Source organism: Heptranchias perlo, chromosome 14, assembly GCF_035084215.1.
Source record: "Heptranchias perlo isolate sHepPer1 chromosome 14, sHepPer1.hap1, whole genome shotgun sequence".
In the NCBI taxonomy this organism is placed as follows: domain Eukaryota; kingdom Metazoa; phylum Chordata; class Chondrichthyes; order Hexanchiformes; family Hexanchidae; genus Heptranchias; species Heptranchias perlo.
In genome coordinates this window covers 70,111,069-70,137,516 of record NC_090338.1, presented here as the reverse complement: position 1 = coordinate 70,137,516, position 26,448 = coordinate 70,111,069, and the positions used below count along the sequence as shown (strand labels likewise).

General features: G+C 44.4%; 1 protein-coding gene across 1 annotated transcript in view; it reads left to right on the top strand.

The window, feature by feature from the left end:
- Nucleotides 1-247: 247 nt before the first annotated feature.
- Nucleotides 248-26,448, top strand: part of LOC137332235 (myosin-11-like) — a 75,583-nt gene continuing 49,382 nt past the window's right edge. The window contains exons 1-2 of the mRNA XM_067995927.1: nt 248-2,710; nt 6,823-6,929. Of these exons, the coding sequence (XP_067852028.1) occupies nt 248-2,710; nt 6,823-6,929 (2,570 nt within the window). The remainder of the gene's footprint in view (nt 2,711-6,822; nt 6,930-26,448) is intronic.

Below are 26,448 nucleotides of genomic sequence, written 5' to 3'. Positions count from 1 at the left end.
GATAGGGAGACAGATCATGGAGATAGGGAGACAGATGATAGTGGTAGAGAGACAGATGATGGAGGTAGGGAGACAGATGATGGAGGTAGGGAGACAGATGATGGAGGTAGGGAGACAGATGATGGAGGTAGGGAGACAGATGATGGAGGTAGGGAGACAGATGATGGAGGTAGGGAGACAGATGATGGAGGTAGGGAGACAGATGATGGAGGTAGGGAGACAGATGATGGAGGTAGAGAGACAGATGATGGAGGTAGGGAGACAGATGATAGTGGTGGAGAGACAGATGATGGAGGTAGAGAGACAGATGATGGAGGTAGAGAGACAGATGATAGTGGTGGAGAGACAGATGATGGAGGTAGTGGGACAGATGATGGAGGTAGTGGGACAGATGATAGTGGTGGAGAGACAGATGATGGAGGTAGAGAGACAGATGATGGAGGTAGTGGGACAGATGATAGTGGTGGAGAGACAGATGATGGAGGTAGTGGGACAGATGATGGAGGTAGGGAGACAGATGATAGTGGTGGAGAGACAGATGATGGAGGTAGTGGGACAGATGATAGTGGTGGAGAGACAGATGATGGAGGTAGAGAGACAGATGATGGAGGTAGTGGGACAGATGATAGTGGTGGAGAGACAGATGATGGAGGTAGAGAGACAGATGATGGAGGTAGTGGGACAGATGATAGTGGTGGAGAGACAGATGATGGAGGTAGAGAGACAGATGATGGAGGTAGTGGGACAGATGATGGAGGTAGTGGGACAGATGATAGTGGTGGAGAGACAGATGATGGAGGTAGAGAGACAGATGATGGAGGTAGTGGGACAGATGATGGAGGTAGTGGGACAGATGATAGTGGTGGAGAGACAGATGATGGAGGTAGGGAGACAGATGATGGAGGTAGTGGGACAGATGATGGAGGTAGTGGGACAGATGATGGAGGTAGTGGGACAGATGATAGTGGTGGAGAGACAGATGATGGAGGTAGTGGGACAGATGATGGAGGTAGTGGGACAGATGATAGTGGTGGAGAGACAGATGATGGAGGTAGGGAGACAGATGATGGAGGTAGTGGGACAGATGATGGAGGTAGTGGGACAGATGATAGTGGTGGAGAGACAGATGATGGAGGTAGTGGGACAGATGATGGAGGTAGTGGGACAGATGATGGAGGTAGTGGGACAGATGATAGTGGTGGAAAGACAGATGATGGAGGTAGAGAGACAGATGATGGAGGTAGAGAGACAGATGATGGAGGTAGTGGGACAGATGATGGAGGTAGTGGGACAGATGATAGTGGTGGAGAGACAGATGATGGAGGTAGAGAGACAGATGATGGAGGTAGTGGGACAGATGATAGTGGTGGAGAGACAGATGATGGAGGTAGAGAGACAGATGATGGAGGTAGTGGGACAGATGATGGAGGTAGTGGGACAGATGATAGTGGTGGAGAGACAGATGATGGAGGTAGAGAGACAGATGATGGAGGTAGTGGGACAGATGATAGTGGTGGAGAGACAGATGATGGAGGTAGAGAGACAGATGATGGAGGTAGTGGGACAGATGATGGAGGTAGTGGGACAGATGATAGTGGTGGAGAGACAGATGATGGAGGTAGGGAGACAGATGATGGAGGTAGGGAGACAGATGATGGAGGTAGTGGGACAGATGATGGAGGTAGTGGGACAGATGATAGTGGTGGAGAGACAGATGATGGAGGTAGGGAGACAGATGATGGAGGTAGTGGGACAGATGATGGAGGTAGTGGGACAGATGATAGTGGTGGAGAGACAGATGATGGAGGTAGTGGGACAGATGATGGAGGTAGTGGGACAGATGATAGTGGTGGAAAGACAGATGATGGAGGTAGTGGGACAGATGATGGAGGTAGAGAGACAGATGATGGAGGTAGTGGGACAGATGATAGTGGTGGAAAGACAGATGATGGAGGTAGAGAGACAGATGATGGAGGTAGAGAGACAGATGATGGAGGTAGTGGGACAGATGATGGAGGTAGTGGGACAGATGATAGTGGTGGAGAGACAGATGATGGAGGTAGAGAGACAGATGATGGAGGTAGTGGGACAGATGATAGTGGTGGAGAGACAGATGATGGAGGTAGAGAGACAGATGATGGAGGTAGTGGGACAGATGATGGAGGTAGTGGGACAGATGATAGTGGTGGAGAGACAGATGATGGAGGTAGAGAGACAGATGATGGAGGTAGTGGGACAGATGATAGTGGTGGAGAGACAGATGATGGAGGTAGAGAGACAGATGATGGAGGTAGTGGGACAGATGATGGAGGTAGTGGGACAGATGATAGTGGTGGAGAGACAGATGATGGAGGTAGGGAGACAGATGATGGAGGTAGGGAGACAGATGATGGAGGTAGTGGGACAGATGATGGAGGTAGTGGGACAGATGATAGTGGTGGAGAGACAGATGATGGAGGTAGGGAGACAGATGATGGAGGTAGTGGGACAGATGATGGAGGTAGTGGGACAGATGATAGTGGTGGAGAGACAGATGATGGAGGTAGTGGGACAGATGATGGAGGTAGTGGGACAGATGATAGTGGTGGAAAGACAGATGATGGAGGTAGTGGGACAGATGATGGAGGTAGAGAGACAGATGATGGAGGTAGTGGGACAGATGATAGTGGTGGAGAGACAGATGATGGAGGTAGTGGGACAGATGATGGAGGTAGTGGGACACCGTCCTATTAAACACTCCCAGACAGGTACAGCGCAGGTTAGGCACAGAGTAAGCTCACTTTACACTGCCCCAACCTCAGAAGAATACCCTCTACTGCAGTATAATATTTTCCTCCGTCCAGTCATTCTCATTTGGAACTGGTCAAGGCCATTGTGTGTCGAAAGCCTTTTATGTTTGGGCTGAGCCCAGATCTCAAGGGTGAAAGAGCAATGGCTGATCTGCTGCACCACTGAGTCCCTGAGGACACATCAATATTTGCTTTGAATAAGGACATTTGATTTATCGTCCAGATTTATTCTAACTGGGTAAACTACATTGTTTTAGTTCATTTAAATATCCCCTACCCTAAATTACCCCCCGTTTTTCTCCCTTTCTTCACTCCCCCTTCCTTTGCCGATGACACCATTGGTGGAGCTGGGTGCCTCACTGTTTCCATAGACGACCAGCTCCCCTCTGGCGCCCCACCCATAACCATTGTTTATGTGCGAGTCTCAGCAGTGAATGTCGGAAGCCTGCTCTATGATGGAGGGGGAACCCATTCAAATCCGACCTTCACCCAACAGGTACTTCCTGCAGGGGATGGGGAGGCGGCGGTCACTGATGTGCGATTAGGAGGGGTACCATAAGTGACTTTACCCCTCTCTACCCCATGGACACTGTGGATCCAACTGTGGCACATCTATTAAATGTTCCTAACTGATGTGCACACAGGTTGATCATTTTGGTGGAGCCCTCAAAAATGTAATGGTATCGATACACCCAGCACGTTTCAGACTTTAATATTTCTATGTGCTCAAAATTATGAAGGGTTTTGATAGAATAAATAAGGAGAAACTGTTTCCACTGTCAGGGGGGTCGGTAACCACAGGACACAGATTTAAGATAATTGGTAAAAGAACCAGAGGGGAGATGAGGAGAAATTTTTTTACGCAGTGAGTTGTAATGACCTGGAATGCGCTGCCTGAAAGAACGGTGGAAGCAGATTCAATAATGACTTTCAAAAGGGAATTGGATAAATACTTCAAAAGGAAAAATTTGCAGGGCTATGGGGAAAGAGCAGGGGAGTGGGATTAATTGGATAGCTCTTTCAAGGAGCTGGCACAGGCACAATGGGCTGAGTGTAAAATTCTATGGGGGAAAGAAAATTGGATAAGGGCCATTTTTGGGCGTAGGTAGCGTGATGCGTTATTACCCTGCGCCCAATGACCCCTGCGTAGGCAGGACCCGAGTTTCAGCCGGCCTGAGTACTAACCTGCGATCAGTGTTCCATTCCAGGCCTTGCATGTGGAATCAATGCAATTCACACTTTCCACCAGCAGGGGAGACCAAACTCTTAAAGGGAGGATGTTTCTTAGAAATCTCTTAAAGGTAGCTGGTACCTCTTATTTGCCAAAAATAACAGTCTACTGTCTGCACAGAGTCTGAATGGAGATCATTCATCGCACACGTAAAACACAGATACAGGTCCCATCCCTATGTTTACACACTGATGAGTTATGTTAAAACATTGAATAAAGGTTGCGCACTACTAAATCCCACATCTCCAATCTGCACACCAGACCTCACCGATCTGCCGATCTGAGTTGGTACCAGGCCTGCGAGAGTGCATGCACCAAGGTTCTCTGCTGATGCACTAGAGACCTTGGTGCAAGAGGTGAACAGAAGGAGGGACATCCTATATCCGCGGGTGGCAAGAGGCCCTCCAGACATATACCCAGAAGGCAGTGGGAGGCAGCGGGGGACGAAGTCAATACCGGGCGCACTGTATCATGAACATGAATGCAGTGCAGGAAGAAGTTCAACGCTTTGACACAAGTGGTCAAGGTGAGTGAGGTCAACTGTCAAGTGGAGTCTCCTACCAACTGCACCATGCACTACACCCCCCATCACCCACATACCAATAAACTCTTTCCATCAGTACTCAACTCTTCCAATCAGATGCTTCCTCTCACCCTTACACATTACCACTGTTTCAAGCCGCTCACCCACAACTCACTGGCAGCTATTCAACCATGACAGGCATATCACCCAGACACACATCCCACTTTCTTGCAGGAGAAGGTGGCAAATATCATGAGGCAGCAAGTGGCAGTGGCATTCAATGAGATCATGCTGGACCTGTGACCTAACTCCATATAGTTAACTTAGCCCCATATCCCTTAATACCCTTGGTTCACAGAAATCTATCAATCTCAGACTTAGAATTCACAATTAATCTAGCAGCAACTGCCGTTTGCAGACGAGCGTTCCAAACGTCTCCCACCCTTTGCATGTAGAAGCATTTCCTAACTTCATTCCTGCACGTCCTGGCTCTAAATGTTAGGCTATGTCCCCTAGTCCTAATATTCAAGTGTAGCAGACCTCCAAAACTAGTTACAATGTCTCAGCAGCTAGAAACAAGAATCCAGCCACTAACCTTTAAATCCTGCATGGTCCCTTTAAATAGCACTGTGGGAGGTCCTCCAGGCACTCTAAGACACGTTCAGATGGTCAGGTTTAAGACTGTGCATTGAGTTGAGCGTTAAGTCCCAAAATGGTGTCTATCACTTTAAATCAGCTATGCACACTGATTGTAGCTATTTTCTCCCTACTTTACACGGTTCCAGCGTTCCTTATCTGCGCCTGCGTTAACTCCTATACCAAGATGGCATCCAGCGCACGTCACGCTGGAAACGTGCGTGCGCAGCCAAGACGCCATCTTGGATGTCGGAGAGACCGAGGTCGCTACACGGCCCAATTTAGCGCCCTATGAATCGATGATGTTATTGTCAGTCTCCATTCAGTGTGTCTTGGAGATCAGTCAGACAGGGAGTTTCTCCAGGCCACCTCCTAGTGCCCAGTTTAACAGCCCACTGCGCCAGAGACCAAGGATCCAGTCGCTGCCTATATTTCCAGTTGGGGGAAAGGTGGTCTGCATTGTGAATGAAGGAGAGATCTTAAAGGGAGGGTGAAAAAATAATTGCAAGGCGGGGAGCTGAGTGACATAGTGGGTTAGACACTGGCCTTTCGCCCCTGGGTCATAGATTCACATCCAGCTCAGACTGATGGGACGAACGTCTTTAGCGTCTTGGCGACAACAATGCTGCCCTGGTGCAGTAGCAGCAGGATTTCGGGCCCTGTGTTCTGGCCATGTCCTATCAATGGAGCCCAGATCATAATAATACGTAAATGACTGACAAGAAAATACCAGCTGGTCCATCAAGCCTGTCCCACACTCATGAGCCTCGGGCTTCATGACTGGACACTTCCCCACCCTCCCCCCATCCCCCCACCCCTTAAAGGGCTGCTTAGAAAAGGAAAGCCACCAAATTTACAAAGCACAGAGGCAAAAGAGCATCATTCGAAGATGCTGCTTTGGATTTGCTGCAGAGAAGGGTGAATCCCTTTTTGTAGTGAACAGACACTTGAGAGAGAATCAGGTTGGTTAAAGGTTGCTGAAACAGGTTAATATTGTGTACACAAGGTATTCTGCACTGCTGTCCGCACAATGTACAGCACCTGCGTGCTGCGTGCTCGCTCACTCACGTATGATGGCTGCTGTTTGGGCAAATGAATGACACAAATTGTCTCTCCAATTCCTTATGCCAACGCATTCCTTTTTCTATCTGATGACAGGAGATGGCCAATGTCTGCAGACAGGGGAGTGTGGCGTCTAAGCTACGGCTTTGACTCCTTACCAGGAGGGGGCCCTGGAGGTTCTGAGTGTAGAGAGAATGGGGTAGAAGATGGTAAGCGGACACAAAACCCCAAAGTAAAGTTGACGGAGCACAATCTGCGATCGCGACTTTAACGAAGGCAATAGATTTTACTTCTGGGCTGGCAGCCAGCCTGATCGACAGGCTGGTTGGTTGTCGGGTGGGAATCGGAGAGGAGGGAGGAGAGATCGTGGGCCATGGAGGGCATGTTGGGGGGGGTGATCTGATGCCAGAGGTGGAGATCGGTGGGGGGAGGGTGAGGGGTGCTGATGCCAGGAGGAAATTGAAGGCAGATAAAGAGCAACTATAAACCCTCTTGCCGAGCTCTCTCCAGATCAGTCCTCTCTCTTCCCTCCACCTTGCTATACAATAGTTCCATCACATAATCAATACAAATCCTCACAGTCAAACCTGTTGCCAAATCGTCAGAAGAGTCAGAGGTCACAGTTCAGTAGAAGAGATCAGAGGTCAGGTGAAGAGGTCGCAGATCAGGAGAAGAGATCGGAGGTCAGGTGAAGAGTCGGAGGTGGGGGTGGGGGTGGTCCACCATGGGTGGGGGGGGGAGGGCGGCCGATCACGGGGTTCCTGGCCCATAAGCATTGCCATAAAGGCACTCACCTCATAGACCCGGCCCTTCTCACCTGCTTTCACCTGACCAGAATCAGAAAAGATGGGAAACCCAAACAGGTAAGATTAAATTTGTCGAAAATTTATCAAAAAATTAAGTGCCTCAATTATCGAAATGAGGTACATTTCTCCTTTAAGTATCGGCCCGCCAGCTCTCAGTGGAGACGAGACTTCCGGGTTTTTGTTGCGCGCGCATCCAAACACGCCTGGGTTAAACCTGGAAATGGGCCCATTGGAGCCGGGTTGCAGTCCCACTCCAAAAAACAAACTATTTTTACTGCCCACACGCCCCCAACCCACCTGTTCTTGGGGGTTAAAATTACTGTCCTGCATTCAGTTCTGATCACCAAATCATAGGAAGGACACCCCCGCTCTGGCTAGGACACGGAGAGGCAGTAATGATGAATCAGAAAATTAAGTCATGAAGCTTTGTTTTCTTTGAGAGAGAGGCGACTACGGGGGATTATGAAAATAATGAAGGGAATTGACAAAAATGATCGAAAAAAAACTGCTAATCGTGGCGAAGGGCTCAAATACCAGGATTAAAAATCAGGACGTTAGACATAAAAAGGAAATCAAGCAGAACCTTTTCACCCCTACGCATAATAGAGTTGTGGAGTAAATCACCAGGGACAGGTCACTGAAACGGACGGTATAAATGGGCTCAAGAGACAACTAGACAATTCGATCCATCTCTGGGGACATAGGGATTTGGTAAGGAGTTTAGTAGGTGGGGTTGAGGGACATGGTGTGAAGATGGAGTTGAGAGATGTGACGTGAAAGTGGATAGGTGGGGTTGAGAGATGTGGTGAGAAGGTGGGTAGGTGGGGTTGAGAGATGTGGTGAGAAGGGGAGTAGGTGGGGTTGAGAGATGTGGTGAGAAGGTGGGTAGGTGGGGTTGAGAGATGTGGTGAGAAGGGGAGTAGGTGGGGTTGAGAGATGTGGTGAGAAGGGGAGTAGGTGGGGTTGAGAGATGTGGTGAGAAGGTGGGTAGGTGGGGTTGAGAGATGTGGTGAGAAGGGGAGTAGGTGGGGTTGAGAGATGTGGTGAGAAGGGAAGTAGGTGGGGTTGAGAGATGTGGTGAGAAGGGGAGTAGGTGGGGTTGAGAGATGTGGTGAGAAGGGGAGTAGGTGGGGTTGAGAGATGTGGTGAGAAGGTGGGTAGGTGGGGTTGAGAGATGTGGTGAGAAGGGGAGTAGGTGGGGTTGAGAGATGTGGTGAGAAGGTGGGTAGGTGGGGTTGAGAGATGTGGTGAGAAGGGGAGTAGGTGGGGTTGAGAGATGTGGTGAGAAGGGGAGTAGGTGGGGTTGAGAGATGTGGTGAGAAGGTGGGTAGGTGGGGTTGAGAGATGTGGTGAGAAGGTGGGTAGGTGGGGTTGAGAGATGTGGTGAGAAGGGGAGTAGGTGGGGTTGAGAGATGTGGTGAGAAGGGGAGTAGGTGGGGTTGAGAGATGTGGTGAGAAGGTGGGTAGGTGGGGTTGAGAGATGTGGTGAGAAGGGGAGTAGGTGGGGTTGAGAGATGTGGTGAGAAGGGGAGTAGGTGGGGTTGAGAGATGTGGTGAGAAGGTGGGTAGGTGGGGTTGAGAGATGTGGTGAGAAGGGGAGTAGGTGGGGTTGAGAGATGTGGTGAGAAGGGGAGTAGGTGGGGTTGAGAGATGTGGTGAGAAGGGGAGTAGGTGGGGTTGAGAGATGTGGTGAGAAGGTGGGTAGGTGGGGTTGAGAGATGTGGTGAGAAGGGGAGTAGGTGGGGTTGAGAGATGTGGTGAGAAGGGGAGTAGGTGGGGTTGAGAGATGTGGTGAGAAGGTGGGTAGGTGGGGTTGAGAGATGTGGTGAGAAGGGGAGTAGGTGGGGTTGAGAGATGTGGTGAGAAGGGAAGTAGGTGGGGTTGAGAGATGTGGTGAGAAGGGGAGTAGGTGGGGTTGAGAGATGTGGTGAGAAGGTGGGTAGGTGGGGTTGAGAGATGTGGTGAGAAGGTGGGTAGGTGGGGTTGAGAGATGTGGTGAGAAGGGGAGTAGGTGGGGTTGAGAGATGTGGTGAGAAGGTGGGTAAGTGGGGTTGAGAGATGTGGTGAGAAGGGGAGTAGGTGGGGTTGAGAGATGTGGTGAGAAGGGGAGTAGGTGGGGTTGAGAGATGTGGTGAGAAGGTGGGTAGGTGGGGTTGAGCGATGTGGTGAGAAGGGGAGTAGGTGGGGTTGAGAGATGTGGTGAGAAGGGGAGTAGGTGGGGTTGAGAGATGTGGTGAGAAGGTGGGTAGGTGGGGTTGAGAGATGTGGTGAGAAGGGGAGTAGGTGGGATTGAGAGATGTGGTGAGAAGGGGAGTAGGTGGGGTTGAGAGATGTGGTGAGAAGGTGGGTAGGTGGGGTTGAGAGATGTGGTGAGAAGGTGGGTAGGTGGGGTTGAGAGATGTGGTGAGAAGGGGAGTAGGTGGGAATGAGGAAAATAGTGCAAAAGTAGGTGAGGGGGCTGAGATCTATCAAAAAGGGGATGGGCTTGTTGGGCTTAAATGGCCTTTTCCTGTTCCTAAGAATTCTGATCTCCTACTGATGTATTAAACAGCTGCGTGCTGCATGTTCTCTACAGCTGATGAAACAGACGGGCTGTTTCTATTTTACAACATCTGTAAATATGGTTTTCTTAAAACTGGTCTAAGCCGAACATTATAACATGCGGTTTGAACGATTAATGGCACGGTTGGATAATCTTATTTCACAGCAAGCTCTGGACCGCTTTTGGTGCTAATAAACAGCTCCAGTTTTCTGCAGTCAACTGTGCGAGCAAAACCAACTGTTTAATCAGTGGACGTCAAGGAAACTGGCTCGCACTTTTGATTTTAAATACTGTAGCAGGTCCAGGTTGGCTGGGGACTGTTGCAAAGCCCTTATTAAACACCAGATTTTACCCAGATTACCAGAACCCCTCAAGGTCCTGCCTCAACAGATTGATGGGCTGAGGCAGAAAAGATGTTTCACAAGATCACATAGGGGACAGGATGGCTCAGTGTGTTTGACACTGCACTTTCTCCCCTGTGGTCTGATTCCGAGGAGATGGAGATCTCCACTGGCAGTATCTGGTGCTCCGTGATGCTGCAGCTACAGAAGATGCTGGAAAATTTCTCCTCTGCCATTTTTTCCCCCCTGCTTTCATACATTAAACAATTTTCCCAATACAGAAACCCTAACTCAATACCGAAACCCTGCCCCAATACCGAAACCCTGCCCCAATACCGAAACCCGAACTCAATACCAAAACCCTGCCCCAATACCGAAACCCGAACTCAATACCGAAACCCGAACTCAATACCGAAACCCTGCCCCAATACCGAAACCCGAACTCAATACCAAAACCCTGCCCCAATACCGAAACCCGAACTCAATACCAAAACCCTGCCCCAATACCGAAACCCGAACTCAATACCAAAACCCTGCCCCAATACCGAAACCCGAACTCAATACCAAAACCCTGCCCCAATACCGAAACCCGAACTCAATACCGAAACCCTGTCCCGATACAGAAACCCTGCCCCGATATCGAAACCCTGCCCCGATACTGAAACCCTGCCCCGATACTGAAACCCTGCCCCGATACTGAAACCCTGCCCCGATACCGAAACCCTGTCCCGATACAGAAACCCTGCCCCGATATCGAAACCCTGCCCAGATACTGAAACCCTGCCCCGATACCGAAACCCTGTCCCAATACAGAAACCCTGCCCCGATATCGAAACCCTGCCCCGATACTGAAACCCTGCCCCGATACCGAAACCCTAACTCAATACCGAAACCCTGCCCCGATACCGAAACCCTGCCCCGATACAGAAACCCTGCCCCGATACCGAAACCCTGCCCCGATACAGAAACCCTGCCCCGATACCGAAACCCTGCCCCGATACAGAAACCCTGCCCCGATACAGATACCCTGCCCCGATACAGAAACCCTGCCCCGATACAGAATTCCTGCCCCAATTCCTACACCAATGCCCTCTGCCAATACATTATGCCTGTACCAAAACCCAGTGACAACACCATTAGTCTGTATCCATACCATGATCCGGTACCAATATTTATATCTTACACCAATACTCTGTGTTTGTATCAATACCAAAACCCTATAGCAATACCGATATCCTTTATGAATACCAATGCACTGTATCGGTACCAATACTGATACCCTGTACTAATATCAATATCCTGTAACAATATCAATACCTTGTAAAAATATCAATACACGGTAACAATATCAATACCCTGTATGAATATCAATCGGGTTTGGGGCAGAGTTTCGGTATTGGGACACGGTTTCGGTATTCTGACAGGTTTTCAGTATTTGGTACCAATATCAATAAACAGTAAAAATATTAATATCTTGAACCAACATCAATACCCTGTATGAATATCAACACCTTGTACCAATATCAATACCAGGTGAGAAACTCAATAGCTGGGTACAGTAGCATAGTGGTTATGTTACTAGGCTAATAATCCAGCAAGGCCTGGACTAACAATGCAAAGTCATGAGTTCAAATCCCACCATGGCAGCTGGGGACTTTAAGTTCAATTAATTAAATAAAAGTCTGGAATTTAAAAAAAACTAGTTTCAGTAATGGTGGCCATGAAACTACCAGATTGTCATATAAAACCCATCTGATTCACTAAAGCCCTTTAGGTGAAGGAATCCTGCTGGCCTATGTGATTCCAGACCCACAGCAATATGATTGATTCTTAATCACCCTCTTAAATGGCTGAGCAAGCCACTCAAGAAGGCAGCTCACCACCACCTTCTCAAGGGCAATTAGGGATAGGCAACAAATGCCAGCGATGCCCACATCCCATGAACAAATTTTTTAAAATATCAATACCATGTACCAATAAGAATACCTTGCAACAATACCAATTTCCTGTGCCAACATCAATAGCCTGTGCGAATATAAATACCCTGTGCCATTATCAATATCAATATGATTGCAATTAACAATATCAATACACTGTATAAATATCAATACACTGTTGGAATATCAATGCCCTGTGCCAATATCAATACCTTGTACACAAATCAATACCTTCTATCAATACAAATACACAGTAACAATATCAATACACTGCATCAATACCTTGTACCAATATCAATGAACTTTACCAATACAAATACCCTGTGCCGATATCAATACTTTGTACCAATAATAATACCCTGTACCAATATCAATGCCTTGTACCAATATTGATAACCTATATCAGTATCTTGTACCAATATTAATATCCTGTATCAATAGCAACACCTTGTGCCAATATAAATGCCATCTGCCAATATCAATAACCTGTACCAATATCAAAACACAGTACCAATATCAATACCGTATGGCAAAATCAATATATTGTACGAATATCAATACCCTGTGCCAATATCAATAACCAGTACCAATATCAATAACTTGTACTAATATCGATACCCTGTGCCAATATCAATAAGCAGTACCAGTATCAATACCTTTTACCAATATCAATATTTTGACAGGTTTTCAGTATTTGGTACCAATATCAATAAACAGTAAAAATATTAATACCTTGAACCAACATCAATTCCCCAGTGTATTGGTTATCATGACTTGTATCAGTATCAGTATTTTGGAGCAATATTAATACCTTGTACAAATATCAATACCCATTGCCAATAGCAATGCCCTTTGCCAATAGAAATACCTTGTGCCAATATCAATAACTTTTACCAATATCCATACCCTCTGCCACTATCAATACCCGGTACCAAATTTCAAAACCCCTTACCAATATTAATGCCCTGTGCCAATATCAATAACTTGTACTAATCTCAATACCCTGTACCAATATCAATACCTTGTTCCAATATCGATAACCTGCATCAATACCAATATCTTGTACCAATATGAATAAATTGTATCAATAATAATAGCCTGTGCCATATCTATAAGCTGTATCAATATCAATCCCTTGTACCAATAACAATACCTCTGTTCCAATATCAACACCCTATGCCAATATCAATACATTGTACCAATAACAAAACTCTGTGTGAATATCAATACACAGTACCAATATTGATAACCATTACCAATATCAATACACTGTCCCAATATCACTACACAGCACCAATATCAATAACCTTGTCAAATATCAATGCCCTGTGCTAATATCAATACAAAATGCCAATTCTATCAATATCAATACCTTGTACCAATATCAATACCCTCTGCCAATATCAACACATGGTACCAATATCAATAACCTGTAACAATATCAATAACCTGTAACAATATCAATACGTTGTGCCATCTTATACCAATAGCAATACCCTACACCAATACCAATAGTCTCTGCCAATATCTGTACGCTGTGCCAATAACAATACCTTATACCAATATCAATACCCTGTGTCAACATCAATACCTTGTACCAATATCAATAACTTGTATCCATATCAATATCTTGTACCAATATCAATAACTTGAACCATTTTCAATACCCTGTGCCAATATCAATACCCTGTCCCAATAGCAATACCTTATACCAATTTAAATATCTTGTACCAATAACAATACCCATTGCCAATATCAATACACAGTACCAATATCAATACCTTGTACCAATAACAATACCTTGTAGCAATATCAATACCCTGTACCAATATGAACACCTTGTAACAATATCAATTTTCTGTGCCAATAACAATTCACAGTAACAACATCAATATCCTTTAACAATTCTATGCCAACATCAATACCTTCTACTAATATCAATAACCTGTACCAATATCAATACCCTGTGGCAATATCAATACATTGTACCAATAGCAATACCCTGTGCCAATGTCAATAGGCAGTACCAATATCAATACCCTTTACGAATATCATTGCCCTGTGTCATTATCAATACATTGTGCCAATAACAATAGCCTGTGCCAATATCAATATCCTGTATAAATATCAATAACCTATACCAATATCATTAGCTTGTACCAATATGGATACCTTGTACAGATACCAATAACCTGTGCCAAAATCAATACCCTGTGCCAATATCAATACCATGTACCAATATCAATACACCGTACCAGTATCAATAACCTGTACCAATACCAACACAGTAACAATATCAATAACATGTACCAATATCAGTGCCCTGTACTAATATCAATAACTTGTGCCAATATCAATACCTTGTATCGATATCATTACACAGTAACAATATCAATACCCTGTATAAATAGCAATACCTTGTACCAATATCAATACCTTGTACCAATATCAATACCTTGTACCAATATGGATATCTTGTACAGATAATAATACCCTGTACCAATATCAATACCCTGTGGCAATATCAATACTTTGTACCAATATCAATACCCTGTACCAATATCAATAGGCAGTACCAATATCAATACCCTTTACCAATATCATTGCCCTATGCCATTATGAATTCATTGTACCAATTCCAATACCCTGTGACAATATCAACACACAGTAACAATAACATGTACCAATATCAATGCCCTGTACTAATATCAATAACTTGTGCCAATATCAATACATTGTTGAATTATCAATACCTTGTACCAATATCAATATCTTGTACCAATATCAATAAATTGTATCGATATCATTACACCGTAACAATATCAATACCCTGTATAAATAGCAATACCTTGTATCAATATCAATACCTTGTAAAAATATCAATACGTTGTATCAATATCATTACACAGTAACAATATCAACACCCTGTATAAATAGCAGTACCTTGTGCCAATATCAATACCTTGTACCAATATGGATACCTTGTACAGATACCAATAACCTGTGCCAATATCAATACCGTTTAGCAATATCAATACCCTATACCAATATCAATAACCTGTGCCAATATCAATACACAGTACCAATATCAATACCCTGTACTAATATCAATAACCTGTACTAATATCAATAGCCTGTGCCAATATCAATACCTTATACCGATGTCAATACCCTGTGCAAAATTGGTACATTGTTGGAATATCAATACCCTGTGCCGATATCAATATCTTGTAAAATTATCAATACCATGTACCAATATCAATATCTTGTATAAATATCATTACACAGTAACAATATCAACACCCTGTATAAATAGCAATACCTTGTACCAATATCAATACCTTGTACCAATATGGATACCTTGTACAGATTCCAATAACCTGTGCAATACCATTTAACAATATCAATACCCTGTGCCAAAATCAATACCTTGTACCAATATCAATACCTTGTACCAATATCAACAACCTGTGCAAATATTAATAATCTGTACCAATATCTTGTACCAATACAAATAAATTGTATCAATATCAATAGCTTGTGCCAATATCTATAAGCTCTATCAATATTAATCCCTTGTACCAATAACAAAACCTTGAACCAATATCAGTACCCTGTACCAATATCAATACATTGTACCAATATTGATAACCTGTATCAATCTTGTATAAATATTAATACCTTCTACCAATATCAATACCCTCTGCCAATATCAATACACAGTTCCAATATAAAAACTCTTTACCAATGTCAATGATCTGTGCCAATATCAATAACTGGTACTAATATCAATAACATGTGCCAATATCAATAGCTTGTGTCAATAGCAATACTCCACACCGATATCAATACCCTGTGCCAGTATCAATAAGCAGTACCAATATCAATACCCTTTACCAATATCAATTCCCTGTCCCAATATCAATACCTTGTAATAATAGCAATATCCTGAGCCAATATCAATACCCTGTGCCAATATCAATACATTGTCCCAATATCAATACCCTGTACCAATATCAATACCTTGTATCAATATCCAATATCCTATATCAATATAAATACACAGTGCCAATAACAATCGCTTGTACCAATATCAATACCTTGTTCAAATATCAGTACCCTTTACCAATATCAAAACCGTATGCCAATATCTATACACTTTATCAATATCAATACCTTTTACAAGTAACAATACCATGTGCCAAAAGCAATGTCCTGTGCCAATATCAATATTTTGAACTAATATCAATAACCTGTGCCAATATCAATACCTTCTGCCAATATCAATACTTTGTACCAATATCAATACTCTGTACCAATACCAATACCCTGTGACAATATCAATATACAGTATTAATATCCATAAATGGTACCAATATCAATACCCTTTATGAATATCAATACCCTGTGCCAATATCAATACATTGTGCCAATATCAATAAACTGAGCCAATATCAATACCCTGTGCCAATATTAATACCCTGTGCCAATATTAATACCCCTTGCCATTATTGATACTTTGTAGCAATACCAATACACAGTACCAATATCAATAAACTGTACAAATATCAATAGCCTGTGACAATATAAATACCCTGTGCCAATATCAATACCGTGTGCCAATATCAATACCGTGTGCCAATATCAATACCCTGTGCCAATATCAATACCCTGTGCCAATAACAACACATGGTGCTAATATCAATACCCTGTCCCAATACCATCAGACAGTACCAATATCAATACCCTGTGCCAATATCAATACAAAGTAACAATACCAATACCCTGCATCTATATCAATACCCTATCCCAATATTAATAACTTGTACCAATATCAATAAGCTCTGCCAATATCAATACCCTGTACCAACATCAACACCCTGTGCCAATATCAATACCCTGTGCCAATAGCAATAACCTGTGCCAATATCAATAACCTCCACCAATATCAATACCCTGTCCCAATACCATTACACTGTACCAATATCAATACCCTGTACCAATCTTAATACACACTATCAACATCAATACCCAGTGCCAATATCACTGCCCTGTACAAATATCAACACCTTGTTCCAATATCAATATCCTGTGCTGATATCAATACACAGTAACAATAGTTATACCCTTTACCAATATTAATGTCCTGTCACAATATCAATATTTTGTACTAATATCAATACCCTGTGCCACTATCAATGCCTTGTGCCAATATCAATGCCTGTACCAATATCAATATACAGTACCAATATCAATAGCCTGTGCCAATAAAAATATGTAGTACCAATATCCTATACAAACATCAATACCCTGTGCCAATATCAATACACAGAACCAATATCAATACCCTGTATCAATATCAATACCCTGCACCAATATCAATAATTGTGCCAATATCAATATGCAGTACCAATATCAATACCCTGTACCAATATCAGTACCTTGCACCAATGTCAATACTCTGTGCCAATATCAATACAAAGTAATAATACCAATATCCTGTATCTATATCAATACCCTATCCCAATATTAATAACTTGTACCAATATCAATAAGCTCTGCCAATATCAATACCCTGTACCAATATCAATACCTTGTAGAAATACCAATACCCTGCGCCAACATCAATACACAGTGCCAATATCGCTACCCTGTACCAATATCAGTACCTTGTTCCAATATCAATATCCTGTGCCAATATCAATAAACAGTAACAATATCAAAACCATTTACCAATATCAATACCCTGTGCCAATATCAATATCATGTGCCAATACAAATAGATGGTACCAATATCAATACTCTGCACCAATATCAGTACCTTGTATCAATATCAATGTCCTTTGCCAATACCGATATATTGTAGCAATATCAATACCCTGTGCCAATATCAATACCTTGTACCAATATCAATACCTTGTGCCAATATCAATACCTTGTACCAATATCAATACCCTGTGCCAATATTAATACCCTGTACCAATATCAATACCCTGTTCCGATATTGACACCTTGTAGCAATGTCAATACGCAGTACCAATATCAATACACAGAACCAATATCAATACCTTGACTAATATCAATACCCTGCACCAATTTCAATACTCTGTACCAATATTAATACCATGTGTAAATATCAATGCCCTATAGCAATAACAATACCTTGTACCAATACCAATACCCTGTGGCAATACCAATAGACAGTACCAATATCAATACTCTGTACCAATATCAATACCCTTTACCAATATCAATACCTTGAGCCAATATCAATACTTTGTACCACTATTAATGTCCTGTACCAATATCAATACCTTGTACCAATATCAATACCCTGTGCCAAAATTAATACCCTGTGCCAAAATCAATATCCAAAGCAATATCAAAAGTTTGTGCCAATATTAATACCTTGTACCACTATCAATACCCTGTGCCAATGCCAATACACAGTACCAATATCAATACCCTGTACAAATATCAATGTCCTGTGCCAATATCAATATCTTGTACCAATATCAATACCTTATGCCAATACCGATACGCTGTACCAATGACAAATCCAGCTGTGTTTATTCCAAGTTACGTTAGTCGACACCAACCTTGGAATCTCTATCGATTTATCTCACGTATTTCACACGCTGCACACTTCTCCTCTAACTGAAGTGTGTGAAGTGTTAGTTGCATGGGGATTATGTAGCCCATTGATCCTTGATCTTTAATCAGCTCATGAAATGCACAAGGATTATTAAGCTGTAAATCAAACATGATTACAAAATTGGTGTCACCTGATATCATTCTGATTCAGAATTCCAAGTATTGGGTATCAACCACTTAACACCTAGCTGTCTCAACTATTAAATGAGACAGCTAGATATTAATGGTAACTATTACTATAAATAGCTAAAAAGCACATAGCAACAGCAACAACTTAGATTTATACAGCACCTTAGACCAATAACCATTCGAAGGCGTTTTACAGGGGAGAAACAGAAGAGAGGACCAAAAGCATGGTTGAAGAGTTAGACTTTTAAAAAGAGTGGGGCAACATTCGGGGGAGGGGGATTTCCAGAGGCGAGGGCCAAGATGGCTGAAGGCTCTGTCACCAATGGTGGGACACAGGGTGGCTGAATGTACAGGTTTTCTGAGGGGAGAGACCACAGGGCATAAGCTGGGCCTCAATGACTGAGCACAGTAAAGTGCTTTCCAGAACAAAAGTCTCTGGTATTGCATTGTCTTTACGCAACTTTTTCAAAAATATTCATTATATTACATAGTATTTTACAACACAGAAACAGGCCATTCGGCCCAACTGGTCTATGCTGGTGTTCATGAGCCTCCTCCCACCTTACTTCATCTCACCCTATCAACATATCCTTCTATTCCTTTCCCCCTCATGTACTTATAAAGCTTTCCATTAAATTCATCTATTCTATTCGCTTCAACAACTCCATGTGGTAGTGAGTTCCACATTCTCACATACTCTCTGAGTAAAGAAGTTTCTCCTGAATTCCTTATTGCATTTATTAGTGACTATCTTATATTTATGGCCCCTAGTTTTGGACTCTCCCACAACTGGAAGCATCTTCTCCATGAGTATTAAGATTACAATGTCCCCTAACAATGGACAGACTTGCTGCAGAATCTATATTTTCCTGCTGCCGAATTTGTTTGAGATCGCTGCAGAGGTTTTGGCTTGAGGTACAGAGCTCTAGAGGCCTCGGTTACAACGAAACGAAAGAAAGAAATCGTGGTGTCCAGGACAAGTCCCTGCTCCTCAAATAGTGCCAGTGGATCATTAACATATCGGCCCGGAAGTAGCGCTGAGCGGTGAACGGTCATCGCCCACTGCTCGTAAGTAACTAACTCACCCACCAACTTTTGCGGGCTTCCTTGCTTCAATGGAGACCTGCAAGAGGTTCAGAGGTCGTTCCTGGACTTCTCTGAGCCAAGAGAGCGGGGAAAGGACCCCTCTCTCCCCTGGAAGCATCACGAACAAGCCGCGCAGACTAAGAACCAGGAAGTGTCAGGTAGGTTCTCTATAAAATTAGTTAGAGAAAGCGAAATAAAGAGAGTGTAAGGTTAAAAGACAGAGGTAAAAGAGACAGAAAGAATAAGTAAAAAAATAACAATTTTAAATAAAAACATTTTTTTTTCAATGTCCCCAACAACAATTAACATCGGAAGGAATGAAACTCCACATTTTTAAAAGTTAATTTTCAGTGCCAGGTTGTTTGGCAGTCACTAATACTTACCACGCCGTTAAATGTTAGTTTAGACCTAAAAAACCCAGTGTACATTTTTTTATGGAAAGATTAGTTTGTTTCCAGCTGGGCAGTGCAGCGAGTTCGCACTGGTCCATTCATTCAACCAGCGAGTTCTCTTTAACGCGAAGCTTTCAAACGAACAGGGCAAATGGTTGAGCAATTTCCGGATTTCCGCATTTGTGCGCTCTCTGGAACTTGCAATTCCATTTGCTCTGAAACAACGGTGAGCCTTGTTAGCAATTTCCGGGCCAATATGTTTGACATCTCATCCAAAGGATGACACCTCCTCAGAGCTGCACTGAAGTGTCAGTGTAGATTATGCGCTCAGGTCTTAGAGTGGGGCTTGAACCTGCAACCTTCTGACTCAGAGGTAAAAGTGCTACCAACGAAGCCAAGGTGATGTCTTTGAGTATAAGATTCACCACACAAAAATAGAACATATGAATGACTTAAAGTGCAAATGCATTCAGCCAGGATCAAACTGAGCCGTACAGACCAGAAAGGTCCCAGGTTCAATCTCTGGTCTGTGTTTGTTTCGTCCTCGTCTGGCGCTTATATTCCCCAAATGGTTAACTGGATCAGATTTGTCGTTCTTGTTATGAATTTAAATCAAACATCATCTTGATGTCTGAAAAAACAGCTGCTCTGCTGTCAAATTCTACAGAAGGGGGTCTGGATGAAAAGGTGTTATACACATTTGATCTCTAATAAGCTTGACAGCTTTGAATGGCTGCCAAGTGAGGTCAAAGAAAGGGATTCTGTCTTCCTTGAATGGGCTTTTCCACCTCAGTTGGCTACTGGGCTGAGAACTCCCTCCGTTTTGAAGCAGGAATTCAGTCTGCCCTCCACCCAAAGCAAGGGCCTGCCAACACAAAGAAGAATTTCCCTGGTAATTACGTGGTTCTTCCAACAGATGCACTGAAGAGCAGATTGGTACTTTTATGTAAGAAAGCGCAAAATGAGAATCTCTTAGCTGCCTAAAGAATGGTGGTCAATCAAAGGGGTAAAGGACTTATGGCCTAAGGGCGTTCAGCCCGTTCCTGCCACAGGCCATGTAGATCCTACTCTATCATGGACTCCATCCCGTTCAAAGTTCTGAGGAGAGGTTCTACATTTTTCCCTTCCTTCTCTCCCCGTAAAATAAATCAAGGAAAACTCAGAGTACATCTCTGATCTTACATCCCTTCTTTGATATCACAATCTCAGAAGCTCAGAAGCCATCCTGAGCTGCACAGCATTGCAACATCTCAGTCTGTGCATATCCTCATGACCCCCTGTCCCTAACCATCTATTCACCCAGCCCCTTATTAAAGGCATTCATTGATACAGTGTTCACAGCTCTTGCTCAAGTTTGTTCCACCCACCAATTATTGTAAGGGGGAAAATTCCTTCTATTTCAACTCTTAGGAATATAGGAACAGGAATAGGCCATTCAGCCCCTCCAGCCTGTTCCGCTGTTCAATTAGATCATGCCTGATTTGTATCTTAACTCCATCTACCCTCCTCAGTTCCATAACCCTTAATACCCTTGTCTAACAAAAATCTTTCAATCTCAGTTTTGAAATTTTCAATTGACCCCCAGCCTCAACAGCTTTTTGAGGGAGAGTGTTCCAGATTTCCACTCCCCTTTGTGTGAAGAAGTGCTTCCCGACATCACCCCTGAACGGCCCAGCTCTAATTTTAAGGTTATGCCCCTTGTTTGTGAACTCGCCCACCAGAGGAAATAGTTTATCCCTATCTACAATATCGACTTATTTGATCATCTTAAACACTTCAATTAGATCACCCCTTAATCTTCTATATTCAAGGCGATACAAGCCTAGTCTATATTACCTGTGCTTCAGGTTTGGTTAATTTACACTCCTGTCCTCTGATAGTGAGACCACTGTCACTGAAGGGGGGACCTGGGATACTTCCCGCACAGCTCCAGATAATCCTACATGGCAATGCACCAATGTGCAGGGGGGTTCTGGCCGGATGAGCAGCCAGAAGCTTTACGACTGCTAATCTCTATCACAGTGCTACGCTACGGAGTCCCTTAGTCTTAACTTTTGCCCAGCTTGCGGATATGGCCTAGGCTTTCCAACTGGGGAGAGGCATCCCCAGTGGGGTGAGTCTTACGGACCCCTCCCCAGAGGTACCCCCGTAGCTGTGGCCGTATTTCCAACTCCAGGGTAACTTGTATACTTTCCCAGGCTTCACTGGGGAGAGGAGCACCAGGCTGCAGGTGGAGATTCCCTGTTGTCGGCCTCTTTACTTTGTGCCGTTCTGGTCTCCATATTACATAGAAGATATAGAAGCAATGGAGAAAGTGCAAAAAAGATTTACAAGGATGTTACCAGAATTGAGAGGATGTGACTATCAGGAAAGAATGAGCAGGCTGGGGCTCTTTTCTCTGGAAAAGAGAAGACTGAGAGGAGACCTGATCGAGGTCTTTAAAATTATTAAGGGGTTCAATACGATGGGGGTGGAGAAACTGTTACCACTTGTGGGGGAGTCCAGAACAAGGGGGCGTCAAAATAAGATAGTCACTAACAGATCAAATTAAGAATTTAGGAGGAATTTCGTTACACAGAAAGTGGTGAGAATCTGGAACTCGCTACCACATGGAATGGTTGAAGCAGGCAGCTTTAACACATTTAAGGAGAGGCTTAATGTATACCTGAGGGGGGAAGGGAATAAAAAGAAAGACTTGCATTTATATAGCACCTTTCACAACCACAGGACGTCCCAAAGTGTTTTACAGCCAATGAATGACTTTTTGAAGTGTAGTCACTGTTGTAATGTAGGAAACACAGCAGCCAATTTGCACACAGCAAGGTCCCACAAATAGCTACATGATAATGACCAGATAATCTGTTTCAGTGGTGTTGGTTGAGGGATAAATATCAGCCAGGACACCAGGGAGAACTCTTGCTCATCTTCAAATAGTGCCATGGGATCTTTTACATCCACCTGAAAGAGTAGACAGGACTTCAGTTTAACATCTCATCCAAAAGACAGCACCTCTGACAGTGCAGCACTCCCTCAGTACTGCACTGGAGTGTCAGCCTAGATTTTGTGCTCAAGTCACATGGAGTGGGAATTGAACCCACAGCCTTCAGACTCAGAGACTCGGCCTCCTCCCGATATCCCCACCATCACAGAAACCAGTCTTCGGCCAATTCGATTCACTCCACGTGATATCAAGAAACAGCTGAGTGCACCGGATACAGCAAAGGCTATGGGCCCCGACAACATCCCAGCTGTAGTGCTGAAGACATGTGCTCCAGAACTAGCTGCGCCTCGAGCCAAACTGTTCCAGTACAGCTACAAAACTCGCATCTATCCGACACGTGGAAAATTGCCCAGGTTTGTCCTGTCCATAAAAAGCAGGACAAATCCAATCCGGCCAATTACCGCCCCATCAGTCTACTCTCAATCATCAGCAAAGTGATGGAAGATGTCATCGACAGTGCTATCAAGCGGCACTTACTCACCAATAACCTGCTCACCGATGCTCAGTTTGGGTTCCACCAGCGGCACTCAGCTCCAGACCTCATTACAGCCTTGGTCCAAACATGGACAAAAGAGCTGAATTATAGAGGTGAGGTGAGAGTGACTGCCCTTGACATCAAGGCAGCATTTGACCGAGTGTGGCACCAAGGAGCCCTAGTAAAATTGAAGTCAATGGGAATCAGAGGGAAAACTCTCCAGTGGCTGGAGTCATACCTAGCACAAAGGAAGATGGTAGTGGTTGTTGGAGGCCAATCATCACAGCCCCAGAACATTGCTGCAGGAGTTCCTCAGGGCAGTGTCCTAGGCACAACCATCTTCAGCTGCTTCATCAATGACCTTCCCTCCATCATTAGGTCAGAAATGGGGATGTTCGCTGATGATTGCATAGTGTTCAATTCCATTCGCAACCCCTCAAATAATGAAGCAGTCCGAGCCCGCATGCAGCAAGACCTGGACAACATCCAGGCTTGGGCTGATAAGTGGCAAGTAACATTCGTGCCAGACAAGTGCCAGGCAATGACCATTTCCAACAAGAGAGAGGCTAACCACCTCCCCTTGACATTCAACAGCATTACCATCACCAAATTCCCCACCATCAACATCCTGGGGGTCACCATTGACCAGAAATTAAACTGAACCAGCCACATAAATACTGTAGCTACAAGAGCAGGTCAGAGCCTGGGTTTTCTACTGTGAGTGACTCACCTCCTGACTCCCCAAAGCCTTTCCACCATCTACAAGGCACAAGTCAGGAATGTGATGGAAAACTCTCCACTTGCCTGGATGAGTGCAGCTCCAACAACACTCAAGAAGCTCGACACCATCCAGGACAAAGCAGCCCACTTGATTGGCACCCCGTCCACCACCCTAAACATTCACTCCCTTCACCACCGGCGCACAGTGGCTGCAGTGTGTACGATCCACAGGATGCACTGCAGCAACTCGCCAAGGCTTTTTCGACAGCACCTCCCAAACCCGCGACCTCTACTACCTAGAAGAACAAGGGCAGCAGGCACATGGGAACAACACCACCTGCACGTTCCCCTCCAAGTCACACACCATTCCGACTTGGAAATATATCGCCATTCCTTCATCGTCGCTGGGTCAAAATCCTGGAACTCCCTACCTAACAGCACGGTGGGAGAACCTTCACCACACGGACTGCAGCGGTTCAAGAAGGCGGCTCACCACCACCTTCTCAAGGGGAATTAGGGATGGGCAATAAATGCCGGCCTGGCCACTGACGCCCACATCCCATGAACGAATGAAAAAAAGACAAGGGTGCTACCAACTGAGCCACACCTGATACTGTGAAGGGACACAGGGTCAGGGTGGGAAGAGGTAATTAGAGTGGGAGGAGGCTTGTGTGTAGTGTCAACACCAGCATAGAGCAGTTGGGCTGAATGACCTGTTTCTGTGCTGTAGATTGCAGGTAATTCTACGCTAGGCCTCGGGGACTGTCCTCAGCTGGAGGAAGAAGCAGCCCTTGAGCTGCCTGCAAAAAATCTATTTTTTTAATGAATTAATTTTTTCTCCTTTGACGACAGAGCCTGTGCACGATCCCTCTCTTAAAAGCACAGGACACCCCTCTTCTTTCGAAGCTCCAAAGCCCTCTTCACAAACCTCCGAATGCTGGACGTCGGAGGAACCCCCATACGCCCACCCTTTCTGCCCCGACGGGTCCCGCCCCTGCAAAAATGGCGGGCAGCTGGGGACATGATAGCGTGCGTCCCTGCATGGCTTTCCGTCTGTGCTCGTCTCAGATTGGCAGGAAGATGTTTCAATCTCTCGGCCATGTTCGCTGGCCTTAAGTAGTGGGGTGGAGGCAGAGTGAGCACTTCATAGCGGCATAGCAGAAATTCTATCTGGGTGGATGTCTCAGTGGCATGGTGTGGAGACAAATAATACAGGGGCTTGGAGAATTAAATTATAAGGACCGGTAACATAAACTTGGCTTGGATTCCCTTGAATATAGAAGATTGAGTGGTGATCTGATTGAGGTGTTTAAAATGTTAAAAGGATTCGATAGGATAGATACAGAGAAATTATTTCCTCTGGTGGGAGAGACAAGGGGAATAATCTTAAAATTTGAGCTTGATCGTTTAGGAGTGAAATCAGAAAGCATTTTTTTCGCACAAAGCATAGTGGAAACCTGGAACTCTCCCTCAAAAACCTGTGGATGTTGGGGATCAATTGAAATTTTCAAAACTGAGATCAATAAGTAATTTTTTTAGGTAAGGGTGTCAAGGGATAGGGAGCAAAGCCGGAAAAATGCAGATAAGCCATGATCTAACTGAATGATGGAGCAGGCTTGAGGGGCTGAATGGCCTACACCTGTTCCTAATATTCCTGTGTTCCTAGACTCCTAAGTTCATATGTGAAGAATGGGCACCTGAGTGAGGTACGGGAGAGGTTCATCTGTACTGGTCAGTGCCTACAAGAGAACTGACACAGGAAGTAAATGCACATCACCCCTTGTACCTTCCCCTACATGGACCATCTCCTTTTAAATCTGCTCAGTAAGCATACACTAGCAGATAAGGTTTAAAAATCACTGGGCCTATTGAATAACAGGTACCTGGAGATATGCTACAAATAGCTTGGAATAAAAGTGCCCCCAGGGAATCCGAGAGGTCACAGCTGTAGCCCGTGATCTCCATGATAAGGTGGTGACGGCTGAGTGGCTAACGTTGTCATGGCAACACCTGCTCCCAAGTGGCGAGGCCGCACAGCAGCTGGGCCTAGTCTGAAGAGGAAGCCTGCACTTGCATGTTGGGCATCATTAACTCTGATTTGGGCACCAGAGAAAAATAGTAATT